Source organism: Ranitomeya imitator, chromosome 1 (genome assembly GCF_032444005.1).
Source record: "Ranitomeya imitator isolate aRanImi1 chromosome 1, aRanImi1.pri, whole genome shotgun sequence".
NCBI classification, from domain to species: Eukaryota; Metazoa; Chordata; class Amphibia; order Anura; family Dendrobatidae; genus Ranitomeya; species Ranitomeya imitator.
Window position 1 is genome coordinate 14,679,836 of NC_091282.1, and position 22,542 is coordinate 14,702,377.

At 48.9% G+C, this 22,542-nt stretch overlaps 1 protein-coding gene across 1 annotated transcript in view; it reads left to right on the forward strand.

The window, feature by feature from the left end:
• The first annotated feature begins 5,049 nt into the window (after nt 1-5,049).
• LOC138657421 (zinc finger protein 665-like) overlaps nt 5,050-22,542 on the forward strand; it is a 100,359-nt gene continuing 82,866 nt past the window's right edge. The window contains exons 1-3 of the mRNA XM_069745202.1: nt 5,050-5,163; nt 20,768-20,914; nt 21,218-21,397. Coding sequence (XP_069601303.1) covers nt 20,825-20,914; nt 21,218-21,397 — 270 coding nt within the window. The 5' untranslated portion in view covers nt 5,050-5,163; nt 20,768-20,824. The remainder of the gene's footprint in view (nt 5,164-20,767; nt 20,915-21,217; nt 21,398-22,542) is intronic.

Sequence of the window (22,542 nt, forward strand, 5' to 3'; positions counted from 1 at the left end):
ATATCAACGTGTTCGTCTCACAGTCTAAGGCTACGTTCCCACATCCATGTGTAACATTCTGAGATAAATAGACCGATCTTCTCAGGTGTCCTCCTAGCTGTAACCTGGATGCTTCTGTGTGTAGAGGGGTCTTCGCTTCCAAGCCAATAAGAAAATCCTTTGTCCGTCACGTTTTCATTTAAGGTTATCACAAAGCAACAGATCCGTGATGGAAAATGGGAGAATATGTGAAGCTTCCGATCTGCATCTGTGCCTCATGGATCCCCATAGACCTGAATGTCCGAGTCTGAGTCACAAATCGGGTCAGAATAGTCCCTGCTCTGAGTGTCACAGATCTCACTATCAGATCCGTGATATTACCCGATGTGTGACTACATCCATTCTGCTCTGTGACTTTCTACTGTATCTGTACTCCGCTGTGTGAGTGTGCGCTTGTCTACTGAACTCGCACCTTTAATACAGCTTTTGTGTGATTGGTGGGGTCTCAGGATCGGGTTCCCCACCGATCTGCTCAGAACTAAATTGCCTAAAATATAAATAAAAATCTTCCCAAAGTTTAGTTACTCTACAAGGTGCATCCATACTGGCTGATAATCAGTACCGATCGGCCGATCTAAACAGGCGGCCAATCACCCGATCTACGAGCAGAACATTAGTTTGTTTTGTGAAGTAATTTTTAAGCCTAAATATTGTTCTGTGCAGCAGATCATCCTGTGTAAACGTGCCGCTGAGAACATTGCTATTCTCTGTGCACAGAACCATCATAGTACAGCTCACCAGCTATTAAACCACTGCCAATCACCTTCACATAACTGGTCGGTGGTCATGTAAGTGCCACGTCTGACCAGTGTAAATGTCACATTAGATCCCGGTACCTTATAGGTGACGTCTTCTCTGATTGCAGTTGCTCTCATCCTTTTCTTCATCTGCTCCTGATTCCAGGGTAAGTTTTCACATCCACAGCTCGTCTCCACAGATGTCCCTTTTCTCCAGTCTTCTGCAGCATATGACGACACAGCGCCCTTAACAATAAGGGTGTGATGTGCTGCTGCAGTGCAGTATAGAGCAACCTCCACCAGGGGGTGCTGGCTAAGGAAAGGAGGCTGCACACACAGCGCAGCAAAACTGAGCAACAACACAGGTGTCGCAGGTAATGAAAGGGACATGAAACAAGCCAAGGTCATACACGGAGATAGCGGCGCGGTACAGAAGGGGCGAGCAGAGAATCGTCGGGGGCAAGTAAGATGTCAGAACCTACCGGGAACGTGGTAACCAAAACGTGAGGCGTAAGATGGAGTCGGGGTACAGGCCAGAGGTCAGAACAAGTCATAAACGGGGGCAGGCAGTCAGAGGCAAACAGGAACACTATAACAGGGATCAGATCAGGTCAGGAGCTCAAACAGTGCAACATGAACTATAGCTGACACTGGCCCCCAGGCTGCAGAGGACTTAAATAGCACAGCCAGCTCCAGGGTGAGGCAGAGAGGATTAACTCCCACATGACCAGTCCAGAGACAAGAGAGCTGAACATAATCTCAGAACTGGATCATGACAAAGGGTCATTATAATGCCGCCTGAATAAAAATATCTGCCCCTGCTGTGCCCTAAATAAGCTTGTGCCCCTGAATAATAGCGCCCCACTGTGCTCAGTGCACAAGAAATGACATCCACACTGTCCCTCTTATGATACCTGGTCTCCTCTAATATAATATATTGCCACCATACCTTCTCCGCTTATATTATTATTTATTATTATAGCGCCATTTATTCCATGGCACTTTACATGTGAGGAGGGGTATACATAATAATAACAAGTACAATAATCATGAACAATACGAGTCACTGACTGGTACAGGAGGAGAGGACCCTGCCCGCGAGGGCTCAGTCTACAAGGGATGGGTGAGAATACAGTAGGTGAGGGTAGAGCTGGTCGTGCAGCAATATGATAGAACAAGGGTTACTGCCAGTTGCAAGTCTGCCAAAAGAAGTGGGTATTCAGTTTCCTTTTGAAGGTGTTCATGGTAGGCGAGAGTCTGATATGTTGTGGTAGAGAGTTCCAGAGTAGGAGGAACATACAGAAAATATCTTGTTTGCAATTATGGGAAGAGGGGAAGGAGATCTTTGGAAGATTGGAGGTTGCGTGCAGGTAAGTACCAGGAGACGAGGTCACAGATGTATGGAGGACACAGGTTGTGGATGTCTTTGTATGTCATGGTTAGGGTTTTGAACTGAAGTCTCTGGGAAATGGGGAGTCGGTGAAGAGATTGACAGAGAGGAAAGGCAGGAGAATAGTGGGGAGACAGGTGGATTAATCAGGCAGCAGAATTTAGGATAGACTGGAGGGGTGCGAGAGTGTTAGAGGGGATGCCACAGAGCAGGAGGTTGCAGTAGTCAAGGCGGGAGATGATGAGAAATTGGCAGGAAGTGGGAAGGGCTTGGCTATATGGTTTGAAGGAGAGATTATAGAGTCCAGGGTTACTCCGAGGCAGATAGATTGCGGGACTGAGGAGAGTGGGCAGGCATTGACTTTGAGGGAAAGGTCTGTTGAGTGAGATTCTCCTCCACCATTCTCCTCCTATCACCGCTGAGCCATCTACATCGGAGCAGCTGGAATCTCCTCCATTCCCCTCCTGTCATCGCTGAGCCGTCTACACTGGAGCTGCCGGAATCTCCTCCATTCTCCTCCTGTCACCACTGAGCCGTCTACAACAGAGCTGCCAGAATCTCCTCCATTCTCCTCCTGTCACCGCTGAGCGGTCTACACCGGAGCTGCCGGAATCTCCTCCATTCTTTTCCTGTCACCGCTGAGCCATCTACACCAGAGCTGCCAGAATCTCCTCCATTCTCCTCCTGTCACCGCTGAGCCGTCTACACCGGAGCTGCCGGAATCTCCTCCATTCTTTTCCTGTCATCGCTGAGCCGTCTACACCGGAGGCACCGGAATCTCCTCCATTTTCCTCCTGTCACCGCTGAGCCGTCTACACCGGAGCTGCCGGAATCTCCTCCATTCTCCTCCTGTCACCGCTGAGCCGTCTACACCGGAGCTGCCGGAATCTCCTCCATTCTCCTCCTGTCACTGCTGAGCCGTCAACACCGGAGCTGCCAGAATCTCCTCCATTCTCCTCCTGTCACCGTTGAGCCGTCTACACCGGAGCTGCCGGAATCTCCTCCATTCTCCTCCTGTCACCGCTGAGCCGTCTACACCGGAGCTGCCGGAATCTCCTCCATTCTCCTCCTGTCACCGCTGAGCCATCTACACCGCAGCTGCCGGAATCTCCTCCATTCTCCTCCTGTCACCGCTGAGCCATCTACACCGGAGCTGCCGGAATCTCCTCCATTCTCCTCCTGTCACCACTGAGCCGTCTACACCGGAGCTGCCGGAATCTCCTCCATTCTCCTCCTGTCACCGCTGAGCCGTCTACACCGGAGCTGCCGGAATCTCCTCCATTCTCCTCCTGTCACCGCTGAGCCGTCTACACCAGAGCTGCCGGAATCTCCTCCATTCTCCTCCTGTCACTGCTGAGCCGTCTACACCGGAGCTGCCGGAATCTCCTCCATTCTCCTCTTGTCACCGCTGAGCCGTCTACACCGGAGCTGCCGGAATCTCCTCCATTCTCCTCCTGTCACCGCTGAGCCGTCTACACCGGAGCTGCCGGAATCTCCTCCATTCTCCTCCTGTCACCGCTGAGCCATCTACACCGGAGCTGCCGGAATCTCCTCCATTCTCCTCCTGTCACCGCTGAGCCGTCTACACTGGAGCTGCCGGAATCTCCTCCATTCTCCTCTTGTCACCGCTGAGCCGTCTACACCGGAGCTGCCGGAATCTCCTCCATTCTCCTCCTGTCACCGCTGAGCCGTCTACACCGGAGCTGCGGAATCTCCTCCATTCTCCTCCTGTCACCGCTGAGCCGTCTACTCCGGAGCTGCCGGAATCTCCTCCATTCTCCTCCTGTCACCGCTGAGCCATCTACACCGCAGCTGCCGGAATCTCCTCCATTCTCCTCCTGTCACCGCTGAGCCATCTACACCGGAGCTGCTGGAATCTCCTCCATTCTCCTCCTGTCACCACTGAGCCGTCTACACCGGAGCTGCCGGAATCTCCTCCATTCTCCTCCTGTCACCGCTGAGCCGTCTACACCGGAGCTGCCGGAATCTCCTCCATTCTCCTCCTGTCACCGCTGAGCCGTCTACACAGAAGCTGCCGGAATCTCCTCCATTCTCCTCCTGTCACCGCTGAGCCGTCTACACCAGAGCTGCCGGAATCTCCTCCATTCTCCTCCTGTCACCGCTGAGCCGTCTACACTGGAGCTGCCGGAATCTCCTCCATTCTCCTCTTGTCACCGCTGAGCCGTCTACACCGGAGCTGCCGGAATCTCCTCCATTCTCCTCCTGTCACCGCTGAGCCGTCTACACCGGAGCTGCCGGAATCTCCTCCATTCTCCTCCTGTCACCTCTGAGCCGTCTACACCGGAGCTGCCGGAATCTCCTCCATTCTCCTCTTGTCACCGCTGAGCCGTCTACACCGGAGCTGCGGAATCTCCTCCATTCTCCTCCTGTCACCGCTGAGCCGTCTACTCCGGAGCTGCCGGAATCTCCTCCATTCTCCTCCTGTCACCGCTGAGCCATCTACACCGCAGCTGCCGGAATCTCCTCCATTCTCCTCCTGTCACCGCTGAGCCATCTACACCGGAGCTGCCGGAATCTCCTCCATTCTCCTCCTGTCACCACTGAGCCGTCTACACCGGAGCTGCCGGAATCTCCTCCATTCTCCTCCTGTCACCGCTGAGCCGTCTACACCGGAGCTGCCGGAATCTCCTCCATTCTCCTCCTGTCACCGCTGAGCCGTCTACACCGGAGCTGCCGGAATCTCCTCCATTCTCCTCCTGTCACCGCTGAGCCGTCTACACCGGAGCTGCCGGAGAAGAATCCAACAGGAGACAGAACAAGGGGGAAGTGTCTGCTGCACAGAGAGGGAGGAGCTGTAGTCTCATGACAGGATCATCACCACAGGTCTTTCACCTCTTCTCCCCTGAGCCCCGCCCCCTGATCACATGACGGTGACGTCACCACAGGTCCTTCTGCTCTCCATGCAGCAGCTCCGTCCTGGTTGTGTGCAGCTCGTGTTCTCTGGTGTCAGCCAGCAGCAGATTTCCCGCCATTCCGGTGAGATTACAGGAGGGTTTGTGGTAAATCTGTGAGAGGAGAGTGTGGGGTGAGATCAGAGCTGTTCCTGTGGAGGCTCCTGCTCCCTGTGACTGCGGCTCCTCAGTGTTGGGGACGTTAACCCCTTAGTGACGGAGCCAATTTGCTACTTTTTTTTGCGGGACTATCTGTACTTTTGAATGACATCATTGGTTTTACCATGTTGTGTAACAGAACATGGGAAACAAATTCCAAGTGCGATGAAATTGTAAAATAGTGCAGTCCCACACTTTTTTCTTTGCTTTTTTGCTAGGTTCACTAAATGCTGACACTGAGCTGCCATTGTGATTCTCCAGGTCATTCCGAGTTCATAGACACCAAACATGTCCAGGATCTTTGTTATCTAAGTGGTGAAAAAAAATCGAATTTTCAAAAAAAAAAAAAAAAATTGCGACATTTTCCGATACCCGTAGCGTCTCCATTTTTCGTGATCTCGGTTTGGGTGAGGGCTTATTTTTTACACACTGAGCTCAAGTTTTTAATGATACCATATTGGTGCAGATAGATTCTTTTAATCGCCCTTTATTGCACGTTAATGCAATTTTGCGGCAACCAAAAAAGTGTAATTTTGGCATTTTGACTTTTTTTTCTTGCTACGCCATTTGAAGATCAGGTTAATCCTTTTTTTTTATTGATAGATCGGGCGATTCTGAACGCGGTGATACCAAATATGTGTAGGTTTGACTTTTTTTTTTTTTTTTTTTAAATGGAGCGAAAGGGGGGTGATTTGAACTTTTATATTTTTTTATTTGTTTCATAATTTTCAAAACCTTTTTTTTTTTTTTACTTTTGCCATGCTTCAATAGTCTTCATGGGAGGCTAGAAGCTGCCATAACCCGATCGGCTCTGCTACATAGAGGTGATGCTCAGATCGCTCCTATGTACCTGAATTACAGACTTGCTATGAGCGCAGACCACAGGGTGGCGCTCCGAGCATTCCGGCATCAACAACCGTAGAGGTGTCCAGGAGACTTCTGGTTGTCATGCCAATGCACCAATGACCCCCGATCATGTGACAGGGGTCACCGATGTGCACATTTTCGGCCGGATGACCAGAAGCGCTTGCTAAATGCTGCTGTCAGCGTTTGACAGCAGCATTTAACTAGTTAATAGCAGCAGGTGGATCGCGATTCCACCCGTGTCTATTGCGGGCTCAAAACAGCTGACCTGTCCCAGCTCACCGCCAGAGCCCACCTCAAATGGAGACATACTGAGATCGGCTAATTATTCCGTCCAGTGGCAGTAAGGGCTAATGACCGGCCAATTTTTACAATTCTGACCACTCTCACTATATGAGGTTATAACTCTGGAACTTCCATGGATCCCGCTGATTCTGAGATTGTGTTTTCGTGACATATTGTACTTCATGTTAGGCTGCCGTCACACGATCAGTATTTGGTCAGTATTTTACATCAGTATTTGTAGCCAAAACCAGGAGTGGAACAAATAGAGGAAAAGTATAATAGAAACATCTGCACCACTTCTGTATTATCACCCACTCCTGGTTTTGGCTACAAATACTGATGTAAAATACTGACCAAATACTGATAGTGTGACGGCAACCTTAGTGGTAACATTTATTTAATTTGACTATTTATGAAAAAAGCAGAAATTTAGCGAAAATTTTCATAATTTTGCAATTTTCAAACTTTTAATTTTCATGCCCTTAAATCACACAGAGATGTCACACAAAATACTTAATAAATAACATTTCCCACATGTCTACTTTACATCAGCACAATTTTGGAAACAAATTTTTTTTTGTTACGGAGTTATAAGGGTATGTTTCCACGTGCAGGAAACGCTGCTGCATAGAGACGCAGCGTCAAACACGCAGCGTCCAGATGTTACAGCATAGTGGAGGGGATTTTATGAAATCCCGTCTCCACTATGCGTGGTAACACGCATCCGGCGGCCCTGCGACTCCAGACATCTTTTAAGATCGCAGCATGTCCGTGTACCTTGCGGCGACGCTGCGACGCCGCAAGGTATAACACAGGGCCCTATGTGTGGGGTGCGATGATCCCGGATGTGTGCTATAAACACATTCGGCATCATCGCATCACAGAAGGGGGTGGAGCTTAGCACGGAGCAGGTTTGCCGCTCCGACCAAACCGCCGGCCATCCTGAAGGTGGACACATACCCTAAGGGTTAAAAGTTGACCAGGAATTTCTCATTTTTACAACAAAATTTACAAAACCATTTTTTTTAGGGACCACCTCACACTTGAAGTCATTTTGAGGGGTCTATATCATAGAAAATACCCAAAAGTGACACCATTCTAAAAACTGCACCCCTCAAGGTGCTCATATGTAGGGGATAGCCATTGTTTGGGCGCATGGAAGAGCTCGGAAGGGAAGGAGCGCCGTTTGGCTTTTTCATTGGAGAATTGGCTGGAATTGAGATCGGACTCCATGTCATATTTTGAGAGCCCCTGATGTGCCTAAAGAGTGGAAACCCGCCAATTCTAACTGAAACCCTAATCCCAACCCTAATCCTAACTTTAGCCCTGTCACGATAATATGAATATGCCATATTTTGAGTATATACCTAGAAGGTTCCATGGCTTTTCAGACACACGCATGGCCTCCTCAACTCTATCCTGGTATGCACGGCTCCCTCATCCCTATCCTGGTATGCATGGCCTCCTCAACCCTATCCTGGTATGCATGGCCTCCTCAACCCTATCCTGGTATGCATGGCTCCCTCATCCCTATCCTGGTATGCATGGCCTCCTCAACCCTATCCTGGTATGCATGGCTCCCTCATCCCTATCCTGGTATGCATGGCCCCCTCATCCCTATCCTGGTATGCATGGCCTCCTCAACCCTATCCAGGTATGCACGGCTCCCTCATCCCTATCCTGGTATGCATGGCCCCCTCATCCCTATCCTGGTATGCATGGCTCCCTCATCCCTATCCTGGTATGCATGGCCTCCTCAACCCTATCCTGGTATGCACGGCTCCCTCATCCCTATCCTGGTATGCATGGCCCCCTCATCCCTATCCTTGTATGCATGGCTCCCTCATCCCTATCCTGGTATGCAAGGCCGCCTCATCCCTATCCTGGTATGCAAGGCCGCCTAATCCTTATCCTGGTATGCATGGCCCCCTCATCCCTATCCTGGTATGCATGGCCCCCTCATCCCTATCCTGATACACATGTCTCCCTCATCCCTATCCTGGTATGCATGGTTCCCTCATCCCTATCCTGGTATGCATGGCCCCCTCATCCCTATCCTGGTATGCATGGCCCCCTCATCCCTATCCTGTTATGCATGGCCCCCTCATCCCTATCCTGGTATGCATGGCTCCGTCATCCCTATCCTGTTATGCATGGCCGCCTTATCCCTATCCTGGTATGCATGGCCCCCTCATCCCTATCCTGGTATGCATGGCCCCCTCATCCCTATCCTGGTATGCATGGCTTCCTCATCCCTATCCTGGTATTCATGGCTCCGTCATCCCTATCCTGGTATGCATGGCCCCCCTCATCCCTATCCTGGTATGCATGGCCCCCTCATCCCTATCCTGGTATGCATGGCTCCCTCATCCCTATCCTGGTATGCATGGCTCCCTCATCCCTATCCTGGTATGCATGACCAAAAGTTTGGACACACCTTCTCATTTAAAGATTTTTCTGCATTTTCATGACTATGAAAATTGTATATTCATACTGAAGGCATCAAAGCTATGAATTAACACATGTGGAATTATATACTTAGCATAAAAGTGTGAAACAACTGAAATATGTCTTATATTCTAGGTTCTTCAAAGTAGCCACCTTTTGCTTTGATGACTGCTTTGCACACTCTTGGCATTCTCTGGATGAGCTTCCAGAGGTAGTCACCGGAAATGGTCTTCCAACAATCTTGAAGGAGTTCCCAGAGATGCTTAGCACTTGTTGGACCTTTTGCCTTCACTCTGCAGTCCAGCTCACCCCAAACCATCTCGATTGGGTTCAGGTCTGGTGACTGTGGAGGCCAGGTCATCTGGCGTAGCACCCCATCACTCTCCTTCTTGGTCAAATAGCCCTTACGCAGCCTGGAGGTGTGTGTGGGGTCACTGTCCTGTTGAAAAATAAATGATGGTCCAACTAAACGTAAACCGGATGGAATAGCATGCCGCTGCAAGATGCTGTGGTATCCATGCTGGTTCAGTATGCCTTCAATTTTGAATAAATCCCCAACAGTGTCACCAGCAAAGCACCACCACACCTCCTCCTCCATGCTTCACGGTGGGAACCAGGCATGTAGAGTCCATCCGTTCACCTTTTCTGCGTCGCACAAAGACACGGTGGTTGGAACCAAAGATCTCAAATTTGGACTCATCGGACCAAAGCACAGATTTCCACTGGTCTAATGTCCATTGCTTGTGTTCTTTAGCCCAAACAAGTCTCTTCTGCTTGTTGCCTGTCCTTAGCAGAGGTTTCCTAGCAGCTATTTTACCATGAAGGCCTGCTGAACAAAGTCTCCTCTTAAGAGTTGTTGTAGAGATGTGTCTGCTGCTAGAACTCTGTGTGGCATTGACCTGGTCTCTAATCTGAGCTGCTGTTAACCTGCGATTTCTGAGGCTGGTGATTCGGATAAACTTATCCTCAGAAGCAGAGGTGACTCTTGGTCTTCCTTTCCTGGAGCGGTCCTCATGTGAGCCAGTTTCTTTGTAGCGCTTGATGGTTTTTGCCACTGCACTTGGGGACCCTTTCAAAGTTTTTCCAATTTTTCGGACTGACTGACTTACATTTCTTAAAGTAATGATGGCCACTCGTTTTTCTTTACTGAGCTGCTTTTTTCTTGCCATAATACAAATTCTAACAGTCTATTCAGTAGGACTATCAGCTGTGCATCCACCAGACTTCTGCTCAACACAACTGATGGTCCCAACCCCATTTATAAGGCAAGAAATCCCACTTATTAAACCTGACAGGGCACACCTGTGAAGTGAAAACCATTCCCGGTGACTACCTCTTGAAGCTCATCAAGAGAATGCCAGGAGTGTTTAAGCAGTCATCAAAGCAAAAGGTGGCTACTTTGAAGAACCTAGACTATAAGACATATTTTCAGTTATTTCACACTTTTTCCCTGACGTCCATGACGGCACCATGGAGAGAGGGGATCCGCCCACCAAGGACAGGAAACCTACAGATAAAAAGGCGGTACCTCTCTCCCACATCAGTTGGTTTCCTGTCCTTGATGGGAAATCTACAGACTCACCTTAGAAGACGACACCGTCGTGGGATTCCGGGGCCAATCAGTCCAATTCAGGCAGCGGGGGTCCACCTGCCTCAGCTGGTGTGGTGACCCGAGACACCACCGCTGGGGCTAGTGGGCCTCTAGGGTGCGCGAAGATAGGTGGCATGGAAACGCGGCCACCTCTCTAGGTAAGGCAAACAGCAGCAGCGGTATCCAAGGGGGGTCCCTCTATGGATAGGAGCCAGCACTCTGCCTCCCCCAGCGTCAGTCTGTGGGCTGAAGCTCCCGGGGGTTCCGATATCCAGCTACATGCGGCGATGCGTGGTGCCATCTTGTATTAGATTCCCCGTCTGTGCATGCGCGAGATTTCACGCAGCGCGGGTCGCTCTTCGCATGCACGGCCAAATCGATGCTCGCACATGCACGGGAAACAGGCTGCAATTGACACTCTCTGCGCATGCGCGAGATTGAGAACGCGATTGCCGTTCTCTGCGCAGGCGCGGGATTAAGAATGCGATCTTGCGTAGGGACCGCACATGCGCGGGCAGGCAAGATGGCGCCATCCACTGCTATTTAACAAGGCACACCTGGGTGCAAAACACTTCCAATGGAGATCGACCAGCGTTCGCCAGCCATGAGCGACCCAGAGCAGGCATCTTCCCTATCCAGGTCATCACTGCCGCCACAGCAGCAGAAGCGATGACCCCAGAAAGGACACCAGGATGCTACTGGCAAGGGACGCTCTAGATCACTGCACAGCAAGGAGTCCAGTACCACGTCCGGCACAAGGGATAAACCGATAACAGACACGGATCGTCCCCAACCGGTATTTATGGGTCCATAAGGTGGTAAGTGATCTACGTGAAAGCTAATGATAGTAAGGGCATATATTTGTCTTTTCTTGCTATAGGGGAAGAAAAGCACAGGCAAAATTAAGCAAAAGATATGTGCTCTGTGTAGAGAGGAGCTTCCAACTACATGGGAAAAGAGACTTTGCAATGTTTGCATTCAACAGACAGTGTCCGAAGGGCTTCCCGGGTTCGCAGCAGACATTAAAAACCTGATCAGGGACCAGGTCGAAGATACTTTTATATCCCTTAGAGAGGGAAAAAAAGCAAAGGAAGACCAGGCACAGATCCCCGACTCCTGAGTACAGCGATTCGGGGGAAAATGTGGATTCGGATACGTCTAATTCTTCCTCATCATCATCATCATCATCATCATCTTCCCCTGGAGGCTTTCCTCTAGAGGAAATGGACAGTCTTGTTAAGGCAGATAGGATCACTATGGGGCTAACAGACCCTCATACGAAAAGATCGGTTCAGGACATAATGTTTGGAGGTCTCGACCAAAAAAAGAGAAGGGCCTTTCCTCTTAATGAGAAAATCCTAGCATTAATTAAAAAGGAGTGGAAAAAAACCTATAAGGAAGGCATTACTTACGCCAAAAAGGAAATATCCGTTTGATGACCAATCTTATTCTTTTTGGGAAAAGGCACCTAAGCTAGATGTTGCCATAGCTAAGGCATCTAAAAAATATGCCCTTCCATTCGAAGACATGGGGGTCTTGAAAGACCCAATGGCCAAAAAGGCAGATGCTTTCCTCATAAGTTCATGGGAGGCAGCTGGTGGAGGGCTAAAGCCGGCGGTTGCTGCCGCATGCACGTCCCGCTCCCTAATGGTATGGTTAGACCAATTAGAAATCCAGCTTAAGAACAGGTCATCTCATGACTCAATCTTAAATACCTTGCCAGTAATGCGTGGAGCTGCTGCCTTCTTAGCAGATGCCTCTGCGGATCCGATCAGACTATCTGCTAGGTCAGCGGCATTTTCTAATGCCGCAAGACGAGCCCTTTGGCTAAAATGTTGGCCGGGAGATCTCCAGACAAAGTCTAAAATGTGTACCATCCCCTGTGAAGGTGAATTTCTATTCGGGCACACTCTAGATGACATCTTAGAGAAGGCGGGTGATAAAAAGAAATCATTCCCCTCCCTTGGTTTCCCTTCCTACAGGAGGCCCTTTCGGAGCAAGAGGTTCTTCCAAAGGAAGACGGGGAAAAGTCAAGACAAGTGGGAAGATAAGAGAAACAAAAACAAGGGATTCATATTCGATATGAACCCTAATGACAACAAAAATCCTACCCAATGAATGCTTGCCCCAGGTGGGGGGGGAAGACTGTCCCTCTTTCTCTCGGCCTGGGAGAAAATTACCAGCAGTCCTTGGATTTTGAATATAATAAAATCAGGACTAAAGCTAAAATTTCTCAAACTTCCTCGTCCCTCCTTTATGACGACATCACTGAGGACTTCAGAGGAAGAACAACTAGCATTAGAAAAAGAAGTCATGGGACTAGTGAGTAAAGGGGTTCTCCTAAAGGTTTACACAAGAAAAAGGGCAGGGATATAACTCCCCTCTATTCCTGAGGAAGAAACCGGACGGGTCTTTCAGGACTATCATAAATCTGAAAAGTCTATACAAATTCCTAGAAGTCCAGTCGTTCAAAATGGAAACAATAAAAACATCAATAAAAATGCTAAAAAATAAAAATTGCAACTGAAACCGCGCATAAAGGGACCAAAAACACGTATGAAAATATGTAGACACACGTGCAAACAATAGAATGGTACCTGGGGGGCTTCTGGGGGCTGGACAATACCAACCAAAATGCAGAAAGAACCACCAGGGTCCACCCGTAACCACTGCTGAGGAGTGACCCAATGACCTGCAATAATAGTGTGGCGGGCCCCCTACCAAATATAAGATATCAAATGGAATGTCCCGATAAACACAAATGGTGAAAAGATGGACTTACCAGAACACAGGTGCAGTGGTGTCAGCGAGGTGGACGCACTTGGGGTTCTGTGGTGAAGAGCCCAGCACCAGGAAGATAGAAGGCGTGAGGCCGAGCAGACCTGGAAGGGGCTGCAGCACGGCGGAGCACCGAGAGATAGGTGCAACAGGATAAATGGATAAGTCCACGTGGGTGCTGCGCAGGGAAGCCCCGAAGAGATACACGGGCGAACCTGCAGGGGAGCAGGCACAGGAACGCTGTGCAGTAGCTGCGTAGAGCCAGGGAAAGCCCCGGCCGGTGGCGTCCCTGGATACGAGCGGGGGGAAGATGGCCGACAGAAGACTCAGCGTGTGACGTCACAGCTACGGAGCGGCACTGGGACCAAACTTAACCAACGCGTTTCAGAGGAACTCCGTCCTCCTTCGTCAGGGTTACCGGTCCCTGGGTGCTCAGATGATTTATACAAGAGCCCTGTCAATCAAACCCCCAAGCGGCCCGCCCCTATCCCCAGTGATCTGGGCTGCCCATATGAAAGAGTGGTAGCAGAATGTAAAGGTATGAAGCTAACAGCCCCCACTTAACCCGATGAGACCGAGCCACCAACCCGGAGATAACGGGAAAAGAGGGTAATCAAAATAAATACATAATACATAAGTAATGAATAAATAATACAGATGGTCATAGCAGCGTGTGGGTGCACTAAATGAATCGAATATGCTAAAGAGAAGGGGGGTAGAAAGGAGAACACTGTTCACAAACAAGTGAGTACACAAAATAAATAAATAGATATAAAAACATCTTTTAATAAATAGATTAAAAAATGAAAAAAGTGTAATATAAAATGGAATAAATATATAATCATAATAAAAGATACAAAGTGCATGTATCAAAATAAAAATAAAAACAATATCCCTTGCACGTTAATTATATATACCTGTACGGTCAATCTCAGCGTTCCTGTGCCTGCTCCCCTGCAGGTTCGCCCGTGTATCTCTTCGGGGCTTCCCTGCGCAGCACCCACGTGGACTTATCCATTTATCCTGTTGCACCTATCTCTCGGTGCTCCGCCGTGCTGCAGCCCCTTCCAGGTCTGCTCGCCCTCACGCCTTCTATCTTCCTGGTGCTGGGCTCTTCACCACAGAACCCCAAGTGCGTCCACCTCGCTGACACCACTGCACCTGTGTTCTGGTAAGTCCATCTTTTCACCATTTGTGTTTATCGGGACATTCCATTTGATATCTTATATTTGGTAGGGGGCCCGCCACACTATTATTGCAGGTCATTGGGTCACTCCTCAGCAGTGGTTACGGGTGGACCCTGGTAGTTCTTTCTGCATTTTGGTTGGTATTGTCCAGCCCCCAGAAGCCCCCCAGGTACCATTCTATTGTTTGCACGTGTGTCTACATATTTTCATACGTGTTTTTGGTCCCTTTATGCGCGGTTTCAGTTGCAATTTTTATTTTCTAGTACTTCTATAGCAGGATTGGTACTTACCTGCCCTGACTCCAGCTGCTAGGGACTTTGTGTTTAGGATCAGCGCTTGTGTGTTTCCCCTTTTCTTGATCAATAAAAATGCTGTTTCCACTGTGTTTCATGGCAGTCCTGGATCTGAAGGATGCCTACTATCACGTCCCTATCCACAAAGATCACCAAAAATTCCTCAGGATAGCAGTCTACATCAGGGGGGTGATATACCATTTTCAATTTTCAGCTCTCCCCTTCAGGCTGGCCATAGCTCCGGTAATCGGCTCCTCTCCCCAACACTGCGAAAGACAGCTAGAGACAATCATGCACTCATTAGAAAACCTGGGCTGGTTGGTGAACTTAAAAAAATCCGGGTTGTTACCGTGCCAAATCCAGGAGTATCTGGGTCTTATTTTGGACTCTATAAAGCAAGAATGCCGTCTTCCATTGGAAAAAAATCCAAAACATAGTAGGACTAGTATCCAGAATGCGAGATCTCGCCTCCATAACCCTCCGCCATGCTATGTCCCTCTTGGGATCCATGACAGCCTGCATCCCTGCAGTCCAATGGGCTCAACTACGTTCGAGGGAGCCTCATTGGCAAATTTTGTCAGAAGAAGTCTCTCTAAAAGGGAATTTAGAAAGTCTGTTCAGTTTATCTCCAAACACGATTGTCATTAGATTGGTGGACATCGCAAAACAATCTTTCTCGAGGAGTCCCGTGGGCAACTCCGGTCTCAGAAATGGTAACAACAGACGCGAGCCCCAGCGGGTGGGGGGCACACCTGAACGACCTGTTAGCTCAGGGGGCTTGGCCGCCGTATCTAAAAAAAAAAAAAAAAAAAAAAGTATCCTCCAACATGAAGGAACTGCTGGCAGTCAAGTTTGCACTATTAGAGTTCCTGGGTCTCCTTCAGTCCCACCATGTCAGAATTATGTCGGACAACAGAATAGTGATAGCGTATCTAAATCACCAAAGGGGTACCCGGTCGCAGAGTCTGATGGAGGTAACCAAACCAATCTTCCATATAGCCGAGGGCAACCTTCAATCTTTGTCAGGCCTTCATATAAAGGGGGTGGACAACTACAGAGCGGATTTTCTGAGTCGTTCCCGCCTGAAGCAAGGGAAATGGGAGTTAAATCAATCAGTGTTCACCCAGATCTCAGAAAAATGGGGGGTACCAAACATAGACCTTTTCGCGAGCAATCTGAACAAAAAAGTGGACACCTTTTGCTCAATAACGCCATTGGGGAACACTGTTTCACTAGATGCGTTCCTGATTCCCTGGCATCACCAACTAGCATATGCCTTTCCCCCAATTGCTCTGATTCTGGCAGTGCTGAGGAAGGTTCGGGAGGACGGTGCTTACGTAGTCTTAATAGCCCTGTTCTGGCCGAAGAGGCCTTGGTTTTCTTGGATGATGAGAATGTCTATCTCTGACCCATGGGTACTACCGGACCTTCCAAACCTCCTCTCCCAGGGCCCTGTTCATCATCCTCAGGTTGCAAGTTTACACTTGACAGCCTGGCATTTGAAAGGGAGTTACTAGAAAACAGAGGGTTTTCTCCGGGGCTGGTATCTACACTACTGCAAAGTAGGAAACCCGTTACAACCAAACAATACGGGAAAATATGGAAACAATTCCTTTCATCCTCAGGCGCCAAAATAGAGGAGGGTGTCCCTCTTAAAGCCATGCTAGAATTCCTGCAAAACGGATTAGAGATTGCTCTGGCCACAAGTACCTTGAAAGTCCATGTAGCAGCTTTAGGTGCTTTATTCAACTATGATTTGGCGGGGAATCGGTGGATTTCCAGGTTCATCAAAGCAGCCGGTAGATCAAGGCCTCCCCCTGTAAAAATTACCCCTCAGTGGGATTTAAATTTGGTCCTTAAAGCATTGACTAAACCTCCCTTTGAACCCTTAGCGGAGGTCCCATTAAAAATCTTATCCCTTAAAACTTCCCTACTTGTCGCTCTCACCTCTACACGTAGAGTTAGTGACATACAGGCCATATCCGCTAACCCCCCTTTCACTCAATTTCTGGATGATAGGGTCGTTCTAAAAACTGATTCGGCGTATCTCCCAAAAGTAGCATCCCGATTCCATAGGACACAAGAGATATCTCTTCCCTCCTTTTGTCCTAACCCTAAAAACAAGGAGGAGGAGTCTTTACATATAGTGGATGTTAGGAGATACCTGATGCATTACATAGAAGCCACCAGAGAGAGTAGAGAGGATGGCTCTCTTTTTGTGTGCTTTCAGGGTCCCCAGAAGGGGAAGAAAGCCTCCAAGGGCACTCTGGCAAGATGAATCACGGACGCCATCAGCCTGTCATACTCATCAAGTGGGGTACCCGTCCCGGGAAATATCAAGGCGCACTCAACTAGAGCAGTAGCGACCTCTCGGGCGGAGAAGACCGGAGCTTCAATTGATCAGATATGTAGAGCTGCTACCTGGTCTTCACCGTCCACATTCAATAAGCTCTATAGATTGGACCTTATTTCCTCTTCGGACCTTACCTTTGGTAAAAGGGTTCTGGAAGCAGTGGTCCCTCCCTAATGTACAATCTCTGCAATTCTCTCCGTGGTGCCGTCATGGGCGTCAGAGAAAAATATAGTTCTTACCGATAACGGTATTTTTCTGCGCTCATGATGGCACCCGTACATTCCCTCCCTTCACTTATGGCTGTGCACATTAATATAGTGCCTTATGCTAATGGTCCCAATAGCCACGCGGTATCTCAGTTAAGTCTTCAAGTAATGTTAAAATCAAAGACTCTATTCCTTAGTCTCCCATCGTTCTCTAGTAAACAACTGATGCGGGAGAGAGGTACCGCCTTTTTATCTGTAGGTTTACTGTCCTTGGTGGGCGGATCTCCTCTCTCCGTGGTGCCGTCATGGGCTCAGAGATATACCGTTATCGGTAAGAACTATAGTTTTTGTTAAGTGTATATAATTCCACATGTGTTAATTCATAGTTTTGATGCCTTCAGTGTGAATGTACAATTTTCATGGTCATGAAAATACAGAAAAATCTTTATATGAGATGTGTCCAAACTTTTGGTCTGTACTGTACCATCCTCAGCTTCCTCGCAGCATCCTACTCCATTGCCAGCAGCTGATTAATGCTTGTAACCAGCACATGGCAGGGACGTCACAAGCAGAGCACAGCTGCCGGAATACTCACCGGGACTGTTCATCGCAGAGAGCAGTGAGTATTCATTGCTCTTCAGTAGCGCGCGGCGCAGTGTCAGCCGGAGCCTTCCTGCTGCTGCCAGTGGTTGTGTTCCTGCCATGTGCTGCTTACAAGCATTAAGCAGCTGCTGGCACCGGAGCAGGACACTGCTAGGGAGCACTGGGAAGGTAAGTGTAATGGTTTGTTTTTTTTAATCTGATAGGGCATGCAAACCAGGTGCGAGCAATCATACCAGGAACAGAATTAGACCAATCATACCAGGATGCCAAAAAGAAATGAATATTCATTGCCCTCCACGCCCATTATTATTTATTTATATAGCACCATTTATTCCATGATGCTGTACATGAGACGAGGTTACATCAAAATACAAATATCACTTACAGTAAACAAACTAACAATGACAGACTGATACAGAGGGGCGAGGACCCTGCCCTTGGGGGCTTACATTCCACAGGATTGTGGGGAAGGAGACAGTAGGTCGAGGGTTGCAGTAGCTCCGATGGTGTTGAGGTGGCCGTGTGGTCATTACAGGTCATTACAGGTTGCAAGCTTCTTTGAAGAGATGGGTTTTCAGGTTCCGTTTGAAGGATCCAAATGTGGTCGATAACCGGACATGTTGGGGCACAGAATTCCAGAGGATGGGGGATATTCTGGTGAAGTCTTGGAGGCGATTGGGTGAGGAGCGAATAAGTGTGGAGGAGAGAAGGAGGTCTTGGGAGGACCGGAGATTATGTGAGGGAAGATATTGAGAGGTTAGTATAGAAATATACGGAGGAGAAAGTTTATGGATGGCTTTGTAGGTCAGTGTTAGTAGTGTAGACTGGATACGCTGGGATATTGGGAGCCAGTGAAGGGATTTGCAAAGAGGGGAAGCAGGATTGTAGCGAGGAGAGAGACTAATTAGTCGGGCAGCAGCATTAAGGATGGACTTGAGGGGTGTGAGAGTGTTAGAAGAGGTGGTGAGAGCTTGGATGTGCGGTTTAAAGGACAGGGCAGAGTCAAGGGTTACTCAGAGGCAGCGATTACCGGGACGGGGGAAAAATGTGAATTAATTTATTGTGATAGATAGATAGATTAGGTAGGGGGGATACACGAGATGGAGGAAAGTTAATTAGTTTGGTTTTGTCCACACTGAGTTTGAGGAAGCGAGAGGAGAAGGAGGAGGATGTGGCTGATTGACACTCTGGGATTCTGAAGAGCGGAGAGGTGACATCTGGGCCAGAGAGTTAGATCTGATTGTCATCGGCATATAGATGGTAATGGAAGCCATGGGACTTAGAGTTGTCCCAGGCAAAGGGTATAGATTGAGAAGAGAAGAGGTCCTAGGACAGAGCCTTGAGGGACACCAACAGAGAGGGGGCGAGATGAAGAGGTAGTATGGGAGTAGGAAACGCTAAATGTGCGGTTGGTGAGGTATGAAGAGATCCAGGATAGGGCGAGGTCTTTGACACCAAAGGAAGAGAGGATCTGTAGTAGGAGGCAGTGGTCAACTGTGTCGAAGGCAGAAGACAGGTCTAGAAGGAGGAGTATAGAGAATTGTCTGTTAGCTTTGGCTGTAAGTAAGTCATTCGTAAGTTTGGTCAGGGCAGTCTCAGTGGAATGGTAGGGATGGAAGCCAGATTGTAGGCTGTCGAAGAGAGAGTTAGATGCAAGGTGAGAGGAAAGTTCAGCATGGACATGCTGCTCAAGGAGTTTGGAAGCAAATGGGAACAGAGATATGGGGCGGTAGCTGGACATAGCGCACTGGTCAAGGGAAGACTCTTTGAGGATAGGTGTGATTGTGGCATGTTTGAAGGCAGAGAGGAAGGTACCAGGAGTTAGTGATAGATTGAAGAGATGGGTTAGGGATGGGATTAGTGTAGTGGTGAGGTTGGGGAAGAGGTGGGATGGGATGGGGTCAAGCGCACAAGTGGTGAGGTGTGATTTGGAGAGAAGATGAGCAAGCTCCCCTTCAGTGATTTTGGAGAGTGAAGTTATGGGGTTTGGGCATTGGTCTGGTATACAAAGGGGTTGTGGTGGTCAGACCACAAAGACTTGCCTTGTTTGGTCTATCTTATTTTTGAAGTGCGTGGTAAAGTCCTCAGCAGAGATTAAGGAAGTCGGAGGGGGCAGTGGTGGGCGGAGGAGGGAGTTAAAGGTGTTGAACAACTGTTTGGGGTTGTTTGATAAAGAAGATATGAGGGATGTGAAATAGGCCTATTTAGCAGAGGTGAAAGCTGATTTTAATACGAGTGGTAATTGTTTGAGTGCAGTGAAATCATCTTGTGAATGCGTTTTCTGCCAACGCCGTTCTGCAATTCTGGATACTTGCCAAAGCTTTTTAGTGATGTTATTGTGCCAGGGTTGTCTGTTGATTGCATTCCATGGGTGTGGAATGCAGTGAATATTAATTTCTCTTTAGCAGTGGGCACAGGAGTTAGCCGCATCCGCTGGTTTCTGCCTCTGTGACCCGCTGCTCCGCCGAAATCGCTCCCCACCTCTCTACCACAGCCAGAGTCGGTATATCGAGACTATAAGACGCACTCCTAATTTTTCTCCACATTTTGACAGGAAAGAAATGCATCTTATAGTCCGAAAAATACGGTAGCTCTCTTTAGAAGGGGCTATAGCAACAGGAATGTACAGCATCTCCTCCTCATCTCACAGCCTCCACTGGCGGTGTAGTTACCACGGTGATCGTCCCTCTCTGGCGGTGTAGTTACCTCAGTGACCGGCCCCCTGCTGGTGCTGTAGTTACCACCTTGACCGTCCTCCGCCTGCGAAGCTGATAATGAGCGGTCAGATCGGCGGAGGAGGCCGCGGTGGAGTTTTGTGGCTTTTCCTCCAGATTCCTCCTGACAAATGTTGATATTTGGCAGAATTTAGTGATTGTTGTTTTATCGTCCCCTGTGATTTCCATCTTCTCCTTCATCATGAAGACGCCGGCAGGGCGAGATCCCTCCAGCTGATCCAGTGTTCATCCCTTCTCCTCCTGAATGACCCCGAGGATGGACGAGGACAGGAATGAGACCACCAGAAGATTATCCCACTTCGCCCTGGAGATCATCTCCCTGCTGAGCGGAGAGGTAACTCCTCTACATTTCTATCAGCTTTATTGTGTTCTGTGACAAGTCCGACATCCAGAATAGAGAGAAGGATTCTTTACTGTAAGAGCAGTGATTGTGTGGAGCTCTCTGCCCGGAGGAGTTGTCATGGGGATTCCCTATAAGAGCTGTAGAGGGGCCGGGATGTCTGTGCGGAGGGGAATAATATTCCCGGTTATGGCCCCAGATTACTGGAGACGGTTATTGATCCCGGGATTTCTACTGATTGTCAGATCTGGAGTCGGGAAGGAATTCTTCTCCCTAAATGTCTCTCTCCATACACAGGATTACACAATAGTGAGGAAGACACCGGGGGACGGTATGACTCCCATCATCCATCTCCAGGAGTCAGGAGGGCGGAGCCCGGGCCCCATCACAGAGCCTCCCCCGCACTCCCTGCTACATGAGAGGAACAAGAAGGTCCTGGAGCTCAGCAACAAGATGATTGAGCTGCTGAGCGGAGAGGTGACTGCTGGGAGATTATACAGGACTGGAGGATTCTGGGTGATGAGCGGAGAGGTGACTGCTGGGACATTATACAGCACTGGAGGATTCTGGGTGATGAGCGGAGAGGTGACTGCTGTGACATTATACAGGACTGGAGGATTCTGGGTGATGAGCGGAGAGGTGACTGCTGGGACATTATACAGCACTGGAAGATTCTGGGTGATGAGCGGAGAGGTGACTGCTGGGACATTATACAGCACTGGAGGATTCTGGGTGATGAGCGGAGAGGTGACTGCTGGGACATTATACAGGACTGGAGGATTCTGGGTGATGAGCGGAGAGGTGACTGCTGGGACATTATACAGCACTGGAAGATTCTGGGTGATGAGCGGAGAGGTGACTGCTGGGACATTATACAGCACTGGAAGATTCTGGGTGATGAGCGGAGAGGTGACTGCTGGGACATTATACAGAACGGCACTGGAGAATTCTGGGTGATGACCAGAGAGGTGACTGCTGGGACATTATACAGGACTGGAGGATTCTGGGTGATGAGCGGAGAGGTGACTGCTGGGGCATTATAGAGGACTGGAGGATTCTGGGTGATGAGCAGAGAGGTGACTGCTGGGACATTTGTTGTGAATTCTATTGTCGGGCTCCCTCCTGTGGTCATGAATGGTACTTCGGCTGGTTCTGTCCATGGACTTTCTCTGGTGGCTGTGGGTGTTTCTGAGTTTCCTTCCACAGGTGACGAGGTTAATTCGTTAGCTGCTGCTCTATTTAACTCCACTTAGATCTTTGCTCCATGCCACCTGTCAATGTTCCAGTATTGGTCTAGTTCACTCCTGGATCGTTCTTGTGACCTGTCTTCCCAGCAGAAGCTAAGTGACTGCTTGTTTTTCTTTGGTTTGCTATTTTTCTGTCCAGCTTGCTATTCTGATTGTTGTCTTGCTTGCTGGAAGCTCTGGGACGCAGAGGGAGCGCCTCCGCACCGTGAGTCGGTGCGGAGGGTCTTTTTGCGCCCTCTGCGTGGTCTTTTTGTAGGTTTTTGTGCTGACCGCAAAGTAACCTTTCCTATCCTCTGTCTGTTCAGTAAGTCGGGCCTCACTTTGCTAAATCTATTTCATCTCTGTGTTTGTATTTTCATCTTTACTCACAGTCAT